General features: G+C 36.8%; 3 protein-coding genes across 7 annotated transcripts; 1 reads left to right on the top strand and 2 right to left on the bottom strand.

The window, feature by feature from the left end:
• Positions 1 to 3647: 3647 nt before the first annotated feature.
• Positions 3648 to 9201, top strand: LOC120772835 (serrate RNA effector molecule homolog). Of its 4 annotated transcripts, none has more exons than XM_040101642.1 (9): positions 3648 to 3731; positions 4117 to 4271; positions 4328 to 4500; positions 4566 to 4848; positions 5777 to 5843; positions 5910 to 7301; positions 7368 to 8107; positions 8173 to 8280; positions 8483 to 9201. In XM_040101642.1, exons 2-9 carry the CDS (start codon positions 4117 to 4119, stop codon positions 8559 to 8561), a joined length of 2997 nt encoding a protein of 998 aa, XP_039957576.1. In that variant the 5' UTR covers positions 3648 to 3731; the 3' UTR covers positions 8562 to 9201. The 4 variants fall into 4 exon arrangements, 3 of the variants coding, with proteins under 3 accessions (XP_039957576.1, XP_039957578.1, XP_039957577.1); XM_040101644.1 differs by having other exon boundaries at positions 9025 to 9201; XM_040101643.1 differs by having other exon boundaries at positions 3688 to 3707.
• On the bottom strand, positions 9010 to 11430 carry LOC120772836 (SET domain-containing protein SmydA-8). The gene is made up of 4 exons (XM_040101645.1): positions 11075 to 11430; positions 10667 to 10921; positions 10031 to 10592; positions 9010 to 9950 (listed from the first exon to the last, which is right to left on the bottom strand). The coding sequence occupies exons 1-4, from the start codon at positions 11428 to 11430 to the stop codon at positions 9411 to 9413; spliced, it is 1713 nt and encodes a 570-aa protein (XP_039957579.1). The 3' UTR covers positions 9010 to 9410.
• Positions 11431 to 12097: 667 nt separating this feature from the next.
• LOC120772839 (mitochondrial mRNA pseudouridine synthase Trub2) lies at positions 12098 to 13366 on the bottom strand. Of its 2 annotated transcripts, none has more exons than XM_040101649.1 (3): positions 13118 to 13366; positions 12854 to 13063; positions 12098 to 12797 (listed from the first exon to the last, which is right to left on the bottom strand). In XM_040101649.1, exons 1-3 carry the CDS (start codon positions 13245 to 13247, stop codon positions 12190 to 12192), a joined length of 948 nt encoding a protein of 315 aa, XP_039957583.1. In that variant the 5' UTR covers positions 13248 to 13366; the 3' UTR covers positions 12098 to 12189. The 2 variants fall into 2 exon arrangements, with proteins under 2 accessions (XP_039957583.1, XP_039957584.1); XM_040101650.1 differs by having other exon boundaries at positions 12101 to 12797; positions 12860 to 13063.
• Between the last annotated feature and the right edge of the window lie 18 nt (positions 13367 to 13384).

Consider the following 13384-nt stretch of genomic DNA (forward strand, 5'->3'; position numbering starts at 1 on the left):
GATTGCCAGCCAGCGGCGTGCGATTTATAATTAATTATATACAAATGAACACATGTATGTAGTAGATATGTATATACATAAGTATGTGAGTACGGTACTTGTTTTTGTTTTTGCTAATTTTTGCAAATTGATAATCGTGCAGCTTTTGCTTTTCGTCAGATTCTAGCAATTAATATTTGTGAATTTCTATCTATTGTTTGACGGTGTAGACGAACGAGCCGATATCCGGGATTGGCTGTGGCCGTGATATTGCCAATTGTTTTCATTTCGCGCCCGGTTTCTATGCACAATTCTATGACTTGTCTGCTTTCTTTGTGTAGTTTCGTAGGTATCGTAAAGAGTAGATCGTTAAGCGTGAGCCTTAAGCCATTTACCGTTTGGCGGTTGTCGTTCGCGTGTGCTTATTCAATCAATAATTTATTTAAATACCCACAACTGCCGCATACATTAAGCCGGCGTCAAGTGGATTTAACTTTATTGCATTACGGGTTTTTATTAAAAATTATTGAAATTGCATTGTTTATTGTATTAGAAATACATATGTATGTATGTACACATGCACATTTATATCGGTGGGAATATCCTCGATTTTATTGTTTTTTAATAGTTAGATGAATAATGGCGGAATATAAAACATTTGAATTCCTCCAAAAAATATTAGCTCACGTCTGGAAAGGAAATATTGGGTAGTCGAAAAAGTCTTTTCGTATTTTGTCAATAGATGTCCTTGCAGTCGTATATCTCCAGTGCTACCAATCACATTGTGTCATATTGTGTTGGAAAGGTGAGACTTAAGCTTCATGGTGAAAGGTTATACTGAGTGTTTGGTGGGATTGGAAAGGAATCATCCATTATGTGCTGGTCTAGCCTGATCGAACGATTTATTCAATATTTTATTGTGAACAACTGATGAGATTTAAGCAAGCAATCGAAAATAACGGCCAGAACATATCAACAGAAAGGGCTTCGTGTTCCATCAGGACAACGCTTGAACACAATCATATTTGATGACTCTCCAAAAACTGGGAGAGCTTGGCTGGGAAATTTTGACGCATCCACTATATAGCCCTGACCTTGCACCATTGGACTACCATTTGTCAATGCAGAACTCCCTTAAGGGAGTAAAGTTGGTTTCAGGAGAAGCCTGTGAAAAGTACTTGTCGCAGTTTTTCGCTGAGAAATCAGAAAAGTTTTACATCGATGGAATAATGTCTCTAGCGGAAAAATGGCAAAAATTTAAGTTCAATACGAAAATACTTTTTCGACTAAATGATAATTATTCATTTCAGCTGCCCTATATTTTTGAATGAGGGTATATAAATATATAATACATACATATACACAATTGCATGTTACAGAATATGTTCTATAAGTTTACTGTTATTCTGTACTTGAGATTTGCAGATTTGGCTGCGGATTATATTTCTCCATTCATCATTAAAAATAAATACATAAATAAACAGTAATCTCTAATAATAGGGCAACAAGCTGGTGATTTATCTCGTGCCTTTAGGTGTTTGAAAATTATACAGACATGACTGTTGACGTCAAAACATACAAATATATTCAGCCAAGTGTTGACTTGCCTAATTTCTCATTAAGTTATAAACAAAGATAGTTTATATACAACTGCACATACATACATACCTACATACATATGTATGTATGGCTAAGCATGACCGTATTATTCAGACCGTGTTGAGATATGGAAAATTTAGAATTCCGAAACAATAAACAGGTAAAGCACTGAACTTTTAAATTTAGATGTGCATATGAATAAAACTATGAATTATATAACCTAAAGCCCAACATCGATTTAATAGCAGATATGAATTTGAGTTTTAGCGTCCAATACAAATTAACCAAAACTAGTATGACTTTGTAGATTTGTATGTACATACATATGTATATCGCATCCACGTATTCATAAATGACTATGAATGTAGTTAAATTTATTAAATTATGAACCAGTTTGTAAAGAAATAACCGCAGATGACTAGAAACGCGGTTCATATGTCGCTGGCTGCTCAATTTTGTGGTCGGGCCGAAAAGTGATGACTGCGGATCATGATGCTTAGCGTTGGTGATGATGATGCTGTTGGTTGCTCAAGCGTCAAGCGGTGAAGCGCGCCAGCGATTGACGTGCTAATTTAATAGTTATACTCGCCGTGTGAGCAACACATTTTCAGTCGGCAATAATTTCAAAACTTTATTTGTATTACCATAAAAATGCGGCTTGCTTTACACGCTTACAAATGCCGAACACGCAGAATTGCCGAATTGCGAATATGGAGAGTAGGCGATTATTGAATATGTGAAAAAATTGCATCAATCAATTGGTTTATTAATGAACGCAGAGCCAGTCTCCGCCAGTCTCAAAAAGGAGCGCATATTAAGAAACGTGCTTGCAAACTGGAAAATGCAGTTTTTGCATTCGTCAAGTTTTGTGGCCAAAAGCTGGCCATAGCCATGTTGACCTATTGTCACTTTTCCAATTTTAGCAGCGATGCGTAGTCTGTTGTTGTGCTTTTAATTTTAATATTGCTCACTGCAGCGCCTTTTGATAATTTCTGTTTTATACAAATGCGCACAAGCAGACGCTGCCACCACCTACTGTATGCGGTGTGTTTGTTGTTAACTTGTGTACATGCTTGTTTTTATGGTGTATATTAGCGCCGGCTCATCATCGCGCGGCTTCACCCTGACCTTAACACACATTCAACAGCGCTCAGGTGACAACATATTTGGGAGACTGCTCATATCGTATTTCTGTTGTTGTTGTCGTGGATGCTGGTTAAAATTTTTTGTTTGTTTAAATTTCGCATGCTTATAGAAAATTGCAAACAAAGAGACAAGGGTGAAGAGATCAAGGGATTTTGTACTCGAATGAGTTTTTCCAATGTAGTTCTGATGTACATAAGTGTTATAAAGCTATGTAGATATATTAAGAATATAGGAAAATGAAATGAAAATTGCGAAAAATGTGTGAAAACATAAAACTTTTCTGTCAAAGAAATATCTAAAGCAACGTGCGGCAAAAGTTGTATATGAAACAGCTATTAGGGTCTACATAAGCGAGTAGCACATGTTTATCTATGACTGCACTCAAGTATGTCATGCAATGTGTACTTGTTAATGATCCTGGATCTTAGTTCAACGTTATATTGGTAAGTCGAAAAAGTCTTTTCGTATTTTGTCAATAGCTATATCTCCAGTGCTACCAATCACATTATGCTATGTCATATAGTGTTGGAAAGGTGAGATTTCAAAATTTCTTACCTGCGGTTCTACATACATACATATGCACATATACAAAAATCACATGAACATACCCTGGAAGAAATTGTGTATATAAATCTTGCATTTCTTTATTGACAACGTTTGACATTTATATATAGCCAGATTAAAAATATTTCAATATATCTTTCATTCAATTTTTCTCAAAGTAAGGTTAAAGTGTTTATACAAAACAAAGTAAAATTAAATGTAATATACTTTATATTGTTTTCCAAAAACCTTTCACTTGTATTACCCTGTATTCAGAAGCGCCATCTGCAGGATCAATGCTTTAACAACAAGCGCTGACTTTCAGCAGTTCGCGATATAAAGCGGTGTTTACCTGATATATGTGTCATTTATACGTCTATCATTGCTGAAAGTATACCAACGTTACTTTAATTTTTTTTCGTGTCGTCAGCGTCTTTTCTGTAAGTTTTTTCGAGAACTTCTTGGTAAGTAATTAAAATATTGTGTGATTTATATTATTTAAATAATAAATATCATTGTGAAAGTAAAAACGACCCGATTTCGTGATAAGAGTTTGTGTAATATATTATATATATGGACATAAAAATGTATGATTTATAAACAATGTGAAGTGAAATTGCCAATATTAAATGTAAAAATAACTACAAAATCAATTTACAATCGATGTCGGTGTTACAAAATGTGTCGTGGACAAAGTTGCTGTTATCTTCAGTTCAGGTTGAGGTTATGTTCAGCGCTTTCTCTTGATATTGAACTAGCATTTTTTCCACCTACCACAAAATTAGAATGTACATATGAAGAAGTTTTGTGTATTTAAAACTCATATTTTTATTTGTTTGCACTTGATAGATGATGGCCGATTCAGATGATGAGTACGATCGCAAGCGTCGCGATAAATTCCGTGGCGAGCGCAGCTCGGGAGATAGCTACCGTTCAGAGCGTCGTGAAGACCGTCGCGGTGGTGGAGGCACAGGCGCAAGTGGGCGCGATGAATGGGCAGAACGGTTAGTATATACATTCAGTTTTGTAAATATAAATTAGCAATATATTTTTTTTACAGTAATCCCTTCCGAGGAGGCGGTGGAAGTGGAAGCGGTGGCAGACCTAGGCCAGATTATCGAGAGTATCGTACCGGCGGTCGTGAACGTTATGGCTCTCCTGGTCGGGAAATGCCTCCCGCAAAACGAATGCGACCAGACTGGGGTGATGACATGCGTGCTACTCCACGTTATGGTATGCACATAAGACTAATATTTATATGTCATTTGCGTAAATTATGATTTTATATTTTATCACAGGTTATGATCCCTATCTTATGCACGCATGGAATGAACATTATGCTGCACATAGCTATCATGGCGGTTACGGTGGCCATGGCCATGCACCACATGCGGCTCGAGAGTCACAAAGCGCAAACGATTTGCAAACACAGCCCGCAATGCTTACGTTAAAACAGTTTTTAGACACACAGGATGATGGAATTTCCGACTCCGAAGTCTTGAAAAAATACAGTGAATATAAAACAGAGTTCAAGCGCCAACAATTGAATGAATTTTTCGTCGCTCACAAAGACGAGGAATGGTAAGGCATAATAAATATAAAAGAAAATTAACAAACGAAATCCAGATTGCTTTTGGTAAAGTAGTTTTGTAATCGTTTGTTGATACTCAATAATATAGTACGTTAGAAATGAAAACCAATGTAACTTGGAAAATGAAAGTTTTTGTTAACTTTCTTTTATTATGTATACGTATGTACCTACATTTATTTTTTTATTTAAACAACTCCTTTAAAATGTTTTGATATGAATTACAATTTAAAATTATTGTAAAGTTTTGTATAACAAAGTTTTTCTCTACAGCTATTTGCGTATGGGGAGCTATACGTTACTTGAGATTTGCTGTTAAACTTATGTATGTGCAAAATATTGTGCAGCTGGTTGCAGCAGCAGCTCAATTTTAGCGAAAAGGCTACACACGCTCACGCACGTAGCTACTACAATATGTTCCCAACTACCACTACTACTATCACATTCTCGTTTTCGCGCTGCTCGTATATATTCAGAAATATATATCGAGATATCCGAATTTTTGTAACTTTTGCACTGGGCGAGCAATGCTCTAGTGTGTTAATTTGATCGCGTTTTAATTTTATCCGCTTTTAAATTCAAACGAAATACACATAAGATATGAAAAATTTTTGACCAAGAGGTAAGATTTGGGTATTTAACTCTTAATTAAATTTAAATGATATGGCACTTTACAACTACTTCTGTACCGAGTGAAAATTGCAATTTTTTTAGCTTACTAGCAATGATGAATCTTCGAAAAATTAACATTTACAGCTAATTCAAACTAAACATCCAGTGTCATGCAGATTTGTCTTCAGCCTTCGTACTTTATGTTTAATAATAATACTAAGAGAGAAATACATGTTTATATCTCGTACATTTTAATTCTTAAATGATGTGAATATAATTTTTTTCTTATTTTTAATTTCATTTAAACAGGTTTAAAAATAAATACCATCCCTTGGACAGCGTTAAACGTAAGGAAGAGCAATTGAGCTTCTTGAAGGTATTATACTGCTCCTACATAAAATTTGTAATTTTCAATATATACCTGATAATTTGTTTATTTCAGAAACGGGTTGAAGTTTTTAATGAAGTTTTGGAAAATGGTCAATTGAAAGCAGTATCAATTGATACATCACAAACGGATCCCTTGTTGCGTTTGCTTGATACGGTGGTTATTAAATTAGAAGGTGGCACGGATGATGATTTGAAAATTCTTGATGAAAAACCCCGAGAATACACCTTTCCGGAAAGGTCTTTTGATAAGAAACCAGAACACGATGATGATGTCATCATTACTTCAGTTGGCAAAAAACGCAATGTAGACGAGGATGAACCCAAGGTGGTGTCCCCAAGGCCGATACGTCGGGCAGCAATTTCAGATGATGAAGAGAACTGGGACGAAGAAGACGCTGATAGCAAAACTATAAATAACAAGCATGACAAGAAAAAAGATATTTCGGACGACGAAGATAAAAGTGATGAAGATGAAAAGAGTAAAGACAAGAAGTCCCTAAAACGGAAACGTACCAGTTCTGAGTCATCATCTTCATCGTCTTCTGACTCGGATTCCAGTAGCTCCAGCTCTAGTGACGAAGACGATGATGAAAAACTGAAAGACAAATATGATTTGGGTAGTGTTAAAGAAGATAAAGAGACGGAGAAAGAGGAAGTGGCAGTAGACAAAGAAGACGAAGTTGAGGATAAGACAAAAGAAGAAACAAAAGTGTCAGAAATTGCCACGGTTGATAATATATCTAATGGTGAGGACGAAAACAAGTCACAGGTCACTCAAAATGGTATGGATACAGAAGATTTGTCTGTAGAAGTGGGAGAAAAAAGTAATGGAGAATCAGTTACTGAAAAAATTGATTCTGACAAAGTCGATGAAACAGTACCTGACGATACAGGTATGAAAGAAATAAGCTCAAATACAAAAGACTCAAAGAACGAAGAAAATAAAGCCGACCAGGATGAATCACTCTCAAGTGAAAACAAGGAAACTAGTGAAGAAAAAGATAAAACAATGGATATTGAAGACCAGCCTGAGACTATCGATTTAGACAAGGTAAAGGATGGTCCACAACCGCGGGCGCTTCACCGAACTTCGTCCATATTCTTGCGAAATTTAGCTCCATCAATTACCAAAGCGGAGATTGAAGCCTTGTGCCAACGTTTTGATGGATATCTGCGTGTAGCTATTGCCGATCCCTTGGTGGATCGCCGTTGGTACCGTCGCGGCTGGGTAACATTCAAAAGGGATGTGAACATAAAAGAGATTTGTTGGAATTTAAATAATACTCGGCTGCGGGATTGCGAAATGGGTGCGATTGTGAATCGTGACCTAAGTCGACGGGTGCGTCCAGTAAATGGAATGACGGCTCATAAAACTATTGTGCGCGCTGACATCAAGTTATGTGCGAAGATTGCCATGAATTTGGATGAGAAATTCAAGCTATGGGTAAATATTTAGAAATATGTTGTATAATTGGAAAATTGGTTTAGCTAAGTAACAATCTTTTGACAGGATAAGAGTTTAGAGGACAATGGAGATCAAAACATGGAGAATCGCAAGGGCAATGATGATGCCGGTGCCTCCTATGGCTTCAAGTCGAACAACCCAGTTTTACAAAATATAACAGATTTCTTAATTGAAGAAGCTTCGGCTGAAGAAGATGAACTACTGGGTATATCAGGTGAAAATAAAGAATCCGAGGGTGAAACTATTGAAAGAGATGCACAGCTCATTTCGGTGCTTGACAACTTAATTTTATATCTTCGCATTGTGCATTCTGTGGATTTTTACAATCACTGTGAATACCCTTACGAAGATGAGATGCCAAACCGTTGTGGCATAATACACGCACGTGGACCGCCGCCAGCAAAAGTTCTACAGAACGACATACAGGATTATATTAAGAATTTCGAAAGCAAAATGCAAACATTTTTGGCCAAGACGACGCCAATAGATGATGAAGAGCTCAAAAATTTGGGCAGCAAAGATGCGGAAGCTGAAGTCGAGAAGTTCATTCAAGCGAACACTCAGGAGTTGGCGAAAGACAAGTGGTTGTGTCCGCTTTCGGGCAAGAAATTCAAAGGCCCAGAATTTATACGTAAACATATATTCAATAAGCATACAGAGAAGGTTGACGAAGTGCGGAAGGAGGTGGAGTTCTTCAATAACTATCTACGGGACCCCAAACGACCACAACTTCCCGAACATGCCAGTTCCACTAAGCGTACCACTTCAGAGTCAGGTGGTTTTGGGTGAGTTATACTTCACTTCAATATTTAGCAATATATTTACTGATACCAATTCCTTATTTCTATAGTTATCGAGCACCGGCATATCCACCATCATTTATGCCGCCATATGCGGCTTATGCGCCGCCGATGATGATGCCTGGCCGTGGGGGACGAGGATTTGGACCTGGTCGCAGGTAGTTTATAGTTAACGAACTGACATTCATATATGTATATATAGATAGATGTTAATGTTTATGTTGTAAATATTGTAAAGTATTGATAGCTGTAGTTATGGTTCCTGTCCTTTGTTGCTTGATCATTTTTTTAATTTTTCTTTTATAAAATGTATATTTTACGAACGTATTGTGAAATTTGTTGTGTACAACCTTTTTACAGAGAACCAATGGAACAACAACGTCGTATTATTGGTTATCATGACTTGGACGCGCCCGCGAATTTCGATATGTTCGAATAAATTGTGTTGACTCGTAGGAGCACTACAACAACATACAACTGCTATATTTACACGCCAAATTTCAGATAAAAAAAAAGAAATATAAACATACGATTTAAATACACGTACCATGTAGAATCTGAAAGAGGCCACAGGAAATGTACTGTTTACAACTACAAACATAAAATGACATTCAGCGAATAACTAACCGTATACAATTTATGATTTCCTTATAAATAGTTAAATTATCTTAGCGGTTGTGTTTAGTTTAAAAATGTTTTCTGTAAAATATTTGCTAAGGAAAGAGAGTATTGAAAACACTTAAAAAGCCTTTCGCATACTATTGCTTGAAGTCAATATTAATTTTCACTTTTCCTGATTTTCGTTTTTAATTTACTGCACTAAGTAATTTTTAATAAACTACAAAGAAAAAGTGAAGTATGTTAAATATAAAACAATTCTATTTATGTTTATATGCTTACAGACCCGCTAATAAGTATCGTCAATTAACACAGTACAGGGACTTGGATGCCCCTCAAGAACCAGTTGACATATTTAACTAATGCTGAATGAAAAAGCTATATTCATTGTATTTAAATAAACTCTAAGACTCTTATGTAAACAAGATTTAAATTTAATTAAAAACGCAAGACAGACATTACTATTTGTTATTTTTGTTTTCTTATACTTCATGTTTACGAAAGTAAATAAGAAATGCGAATGCAACATGGTAAAAAGACGAGTTGATTTTCAATAAATTAAACATTCATTACTGGAATCTATCGAGGCAAAATATTGTTTAAGATGATGTTCATTTTAAAAAATGTATTAATATTGAAAAACGATCGTTGGATGACTACAAAAATACAATTAGCTATTGTTGTTGATTAGCGTATCCAATTCGCTAAGTGATTTCAATACAGCATCGCTCAATTTGCTACCTGCCACATTGTCCAGCTCTTTCTCCAAGATCTTAGCAGCTTTCAGCAGTTTCTCGCGAGCGGAATTGAAATAATTCAATGCCGTGGCGACTTGCTCTTCGCGCTTGATGGCGTTTGCAAGCAAGCGCTTACCGTGCTCAATCTGAACCGTTTGCATTTCAAACAAAATAATACCCACGTAAATGGACAAACGAATAGTGTATGGATCCAGTTTCTGGCAAATGTCATAGAGTTCCTCGCACAACTGTAATTTCTTATTCAGAAGAGAGTCACTTAAATTTTTCAGTGAGTAGCCGATTTCGGTGCCGTAGAGTTGTATGAGCGTGTGCTTCAAATTGAATAAATGGTAGTGATGGGGGTGCAAAAACTTCGAAAGCTTGTTAATCAGTGCTTCCAATTGCTTAACTGTGGGCTTGCGTGATAGTAGATTGTCAACTTCTTCGGTCATTTGCGTGAGAAGATATCGCACCTATACACATATGTGTGTGGGTTTATGAGAAGATTATAAGTTAGTAAGTAGAAGGATTACAAATAAATATGTCATCTCACCTCTTCCCCACTGATCATGATAGGGCACTTGGTGCATGCCCAATCACTTTTCATATCAAGTGGATCCTTTGGCAAGTGAATGCCATCACATGACTCGCCCTCATCGCCCATACATAGCATTGTACTGAAATGCGAACCATACTCGGTGGGATCGCGACAGCGTTCACATTTACAAAGGAAATGCTTTGTCATTGCCAAGTGTTCCTGACGCATCTGTGTGCCCCACAGCATATTCGAGTACATAATAATCAGGTGTTCGTCACGTTCAATATCTCTGCCGGCTATGACAGAGATTCTGAAGCCTTTGCGCTGATCGAATTGAAAATAACAATTTGGTTGGCAAGCGTGTTCCATCATGCAGGCGGTGTAGTAAACACCACTTAACTCCATGCCAGACGGTAAGCTGATGCACATATAATTCGTCTCAATGATACCGCAAATTCGATGTAGTACCGCTGTGTCATACTCTTGCAGATATTTTTCCTTTTGTTTTTGCTCCACACTTTTAAGGCGTTGTAGGAAGTTTCGTTGAAGATAAGACACAACCCTTTTCTCTGCATCACTAAGCATTCGTCGAGTGAGAGATAGTGAAGTTGTATTTATAGTTTTTATGCTCTGGAAAAAAACTTCGCTTACTTGTGTAGCTCGGAGCCAACGCGTTCCACCTCATGGCTTTGCATGTCCATTAATTCAGTCCATTTTTTGGGATTTTGACGTTGTAGCAACAAACATTTTAAGACAACCAAGGCATCAGAGCGATAGTAGTCCATGAGTGAACGGGGATCCGAGGAAGCGGGTCCAGGTCCCAACATTAATATAGAACATTCAAGACCATGAAGATTAGGGTTATCTAACCCACCGCAGTTCGGTAAACATGTTGGCCAAAGGCATCTGAAATTGGTCAACATAGTACAAATTATTCCTAACAGAGTATAAATGTACAAATTTCCATCAGAAACACGTCTAACAATTTTACTTCCGTTGCTCGGAAGTTCCGTTTGGCGGAAGTTAAAAATTAACTGACGCATCAAAATTTTGACTTACTTGGGACAATGATGTGCTCCCATTCGACAAGGTGTGAAACAACCCACGCATGGCATAACAGGCACTTGTTCCTCGCGCTCATTTAGATACCACTTTGGACCGACAATAATAGGCATTTCAGCGAAAATAACAGTGCCAGCTTTAATTGGGCGCGTGGCTTTTAAAAAGCGACCTAAAACCTTGTCTTTGGCTGTGCGAAATGGCCGGCATTCGGTTTTATGTTGCTTCCAGTGCTGCCTCTGATGATCAGCGCCGCAATATTTTACTAGCTTGCATGCTGAGCAATATAGCTTCGCAGGTGTTTGGCACACGGCACAATTATTTGTCGTGAGAGAATCAGGAGGTGAGGTAGACATGTTTGAACAATTTTGAATATTGTACTATTCGTAAAATTCTGACGTATTATTAAAAATAATATTTTTTTGATATTAAATGTATTCCCGTTAGCGTTGGTTTAATTTTCGATTCATTCACTAAAAGTTTTATATCTGCTTCATTTCAGAGTATTTATGTATATGGATATAATTGCATATGCATACATATATATGTGTGTGTTTGTACATTGATATTTTATTTTTAGCACACGATGATTATTTCTGCACTTCGACACTTTCCATGTACTTCTGATATTATCTGACACAAAATTTGATCATTTTCATTTAAAAAATATATATAATTAAGACATGTTTTAAATACGTATTTTCATAGCAGTAGTCACTAGTTGCTAACAACTGCTTATCGGAAAGCCACTTTACTTGGCTGCTGTTTCTCCTCGACTGATGGTCGACACCAATGTGGTGTGGATCGAATGGCACATTTTCAAAACGAATTCTGAAAATTGTCGAATGCTCTACCGTTGAAAAACGAGGGCGTAAAGCTTTAAGAGCTTAACTAAAAATTATTCGCCCAGAATAAACTCTCTCAAAAAATGAAATATCGCTCTTTAACAATATCATTATTATCCAAAGCGAAACGTGTGGATGCGGTTGATGGATGATATTGTACGAATTGAAGTTTAATGGAGACATTTATATATATTTATACAACTTATCATTATATTTTTATATTAAATAAGTTAACATTTCAATACTAAACAATAAACAAACTTATTTTTTCTAATCGCTTCTGAGTTCTATTTTATTTTGTTTTAAGAGATGTGGATGCTGCTGCAAAACTTTCCGTTGTTCTCTCATATTTTTCATTACACCTCGTAAGCTCCAACCATGTCGGAGCAGCGCATTTTCTACATCGAAGTGCCCATGCCGTATGCAGCGTATGGACGTGCAGTGCGCGACCGTACGCAATTCAATGCCCATCTCATTCACCAGAGAGGCCAGATACTCCTCACTTTCATTGATCGCATGCACCTCCACTGTAAATTCCGGACGCTTAAAATCTATTAATTTGATACCATATATAATTGGCTGTGAATTATCCGCTGGACGGATTAATCCTTTGCAAGCAATCTCATAGGCTGCTTGTGATTGTAAATCTACACCACAGAGTTCGTACATTTTACGTTGGTGAGATGCTTGTAACGATGCTGCTAAAGCACTTATACGTTCTGGATGCACGTGCCGATGATCGGACTTAACCGTTATGCGTGAATCAGCAAAATGTGTTTCAGTTGCGACACCCATTCGACCAGTTATATGAAAAGCACGCAGCGGACGATTTCGTTGAATGAGCTGCGACTGGCGTATGCCCTTATTCAATCCGAACACTGTAAAGTGAATAATCATTAAAGAGCTAATTTGTAAAGAATTAAGTGTAACTTAAAATTACATAGCACACCGCTCGTGTGTATACCCAATCCGGCGACTAGTGCACAACGTATGTCTGATATTTGGTATCTTGGCCCTGTTGCTAACACATGGTCGGCTAAATCAATCGAATGAATTTTACGCAACAAAGGATTTGCATCACCTCCTGGTTCTAAAAGCGGTGTTTCCAGTCTTCGAGGTTCTCGTACCTGCATATCATTCAAATCTACAAAAATAATTGTCATTGATATTTGAACAATTTTTATTATATTATCTTTACCTTGGACTATGTTGTGAAGAACTGCGTTTTTTACATGACTAACTTTCATTCCGGCAGGTTTGTAAATATTCATAATACCGTTCAAATATCTGAAAACTGTTGGCGCGTCGTAAACCTTTGTCAATGACATTTTCACTAATATTAAAAAACGATTATGAGTATTTCGTATTAACTATTTTTCATTAAATTAAATTGTAAACTTTCTCCGGCGGGTATTTTTTTAAATTGATTTTGCAATATCGACGGAACTTCTTTTATTAAAATTTA

Source organism: Bactrocera tryoni, chromosome 3, assembly GCF_016617805.1.
Source record: "Bactrocera tryoni isolate S06 chromosome 3, CSIRO_BtryS06_freeze2, whole genome shotgun sequence".
Taxonomy (NCBI): Eukaryota; Metazoa; Arthropoda; class Insecta; order Diptera; family Tephritidae; genus Bactrocera; species Bactrocera tryoni.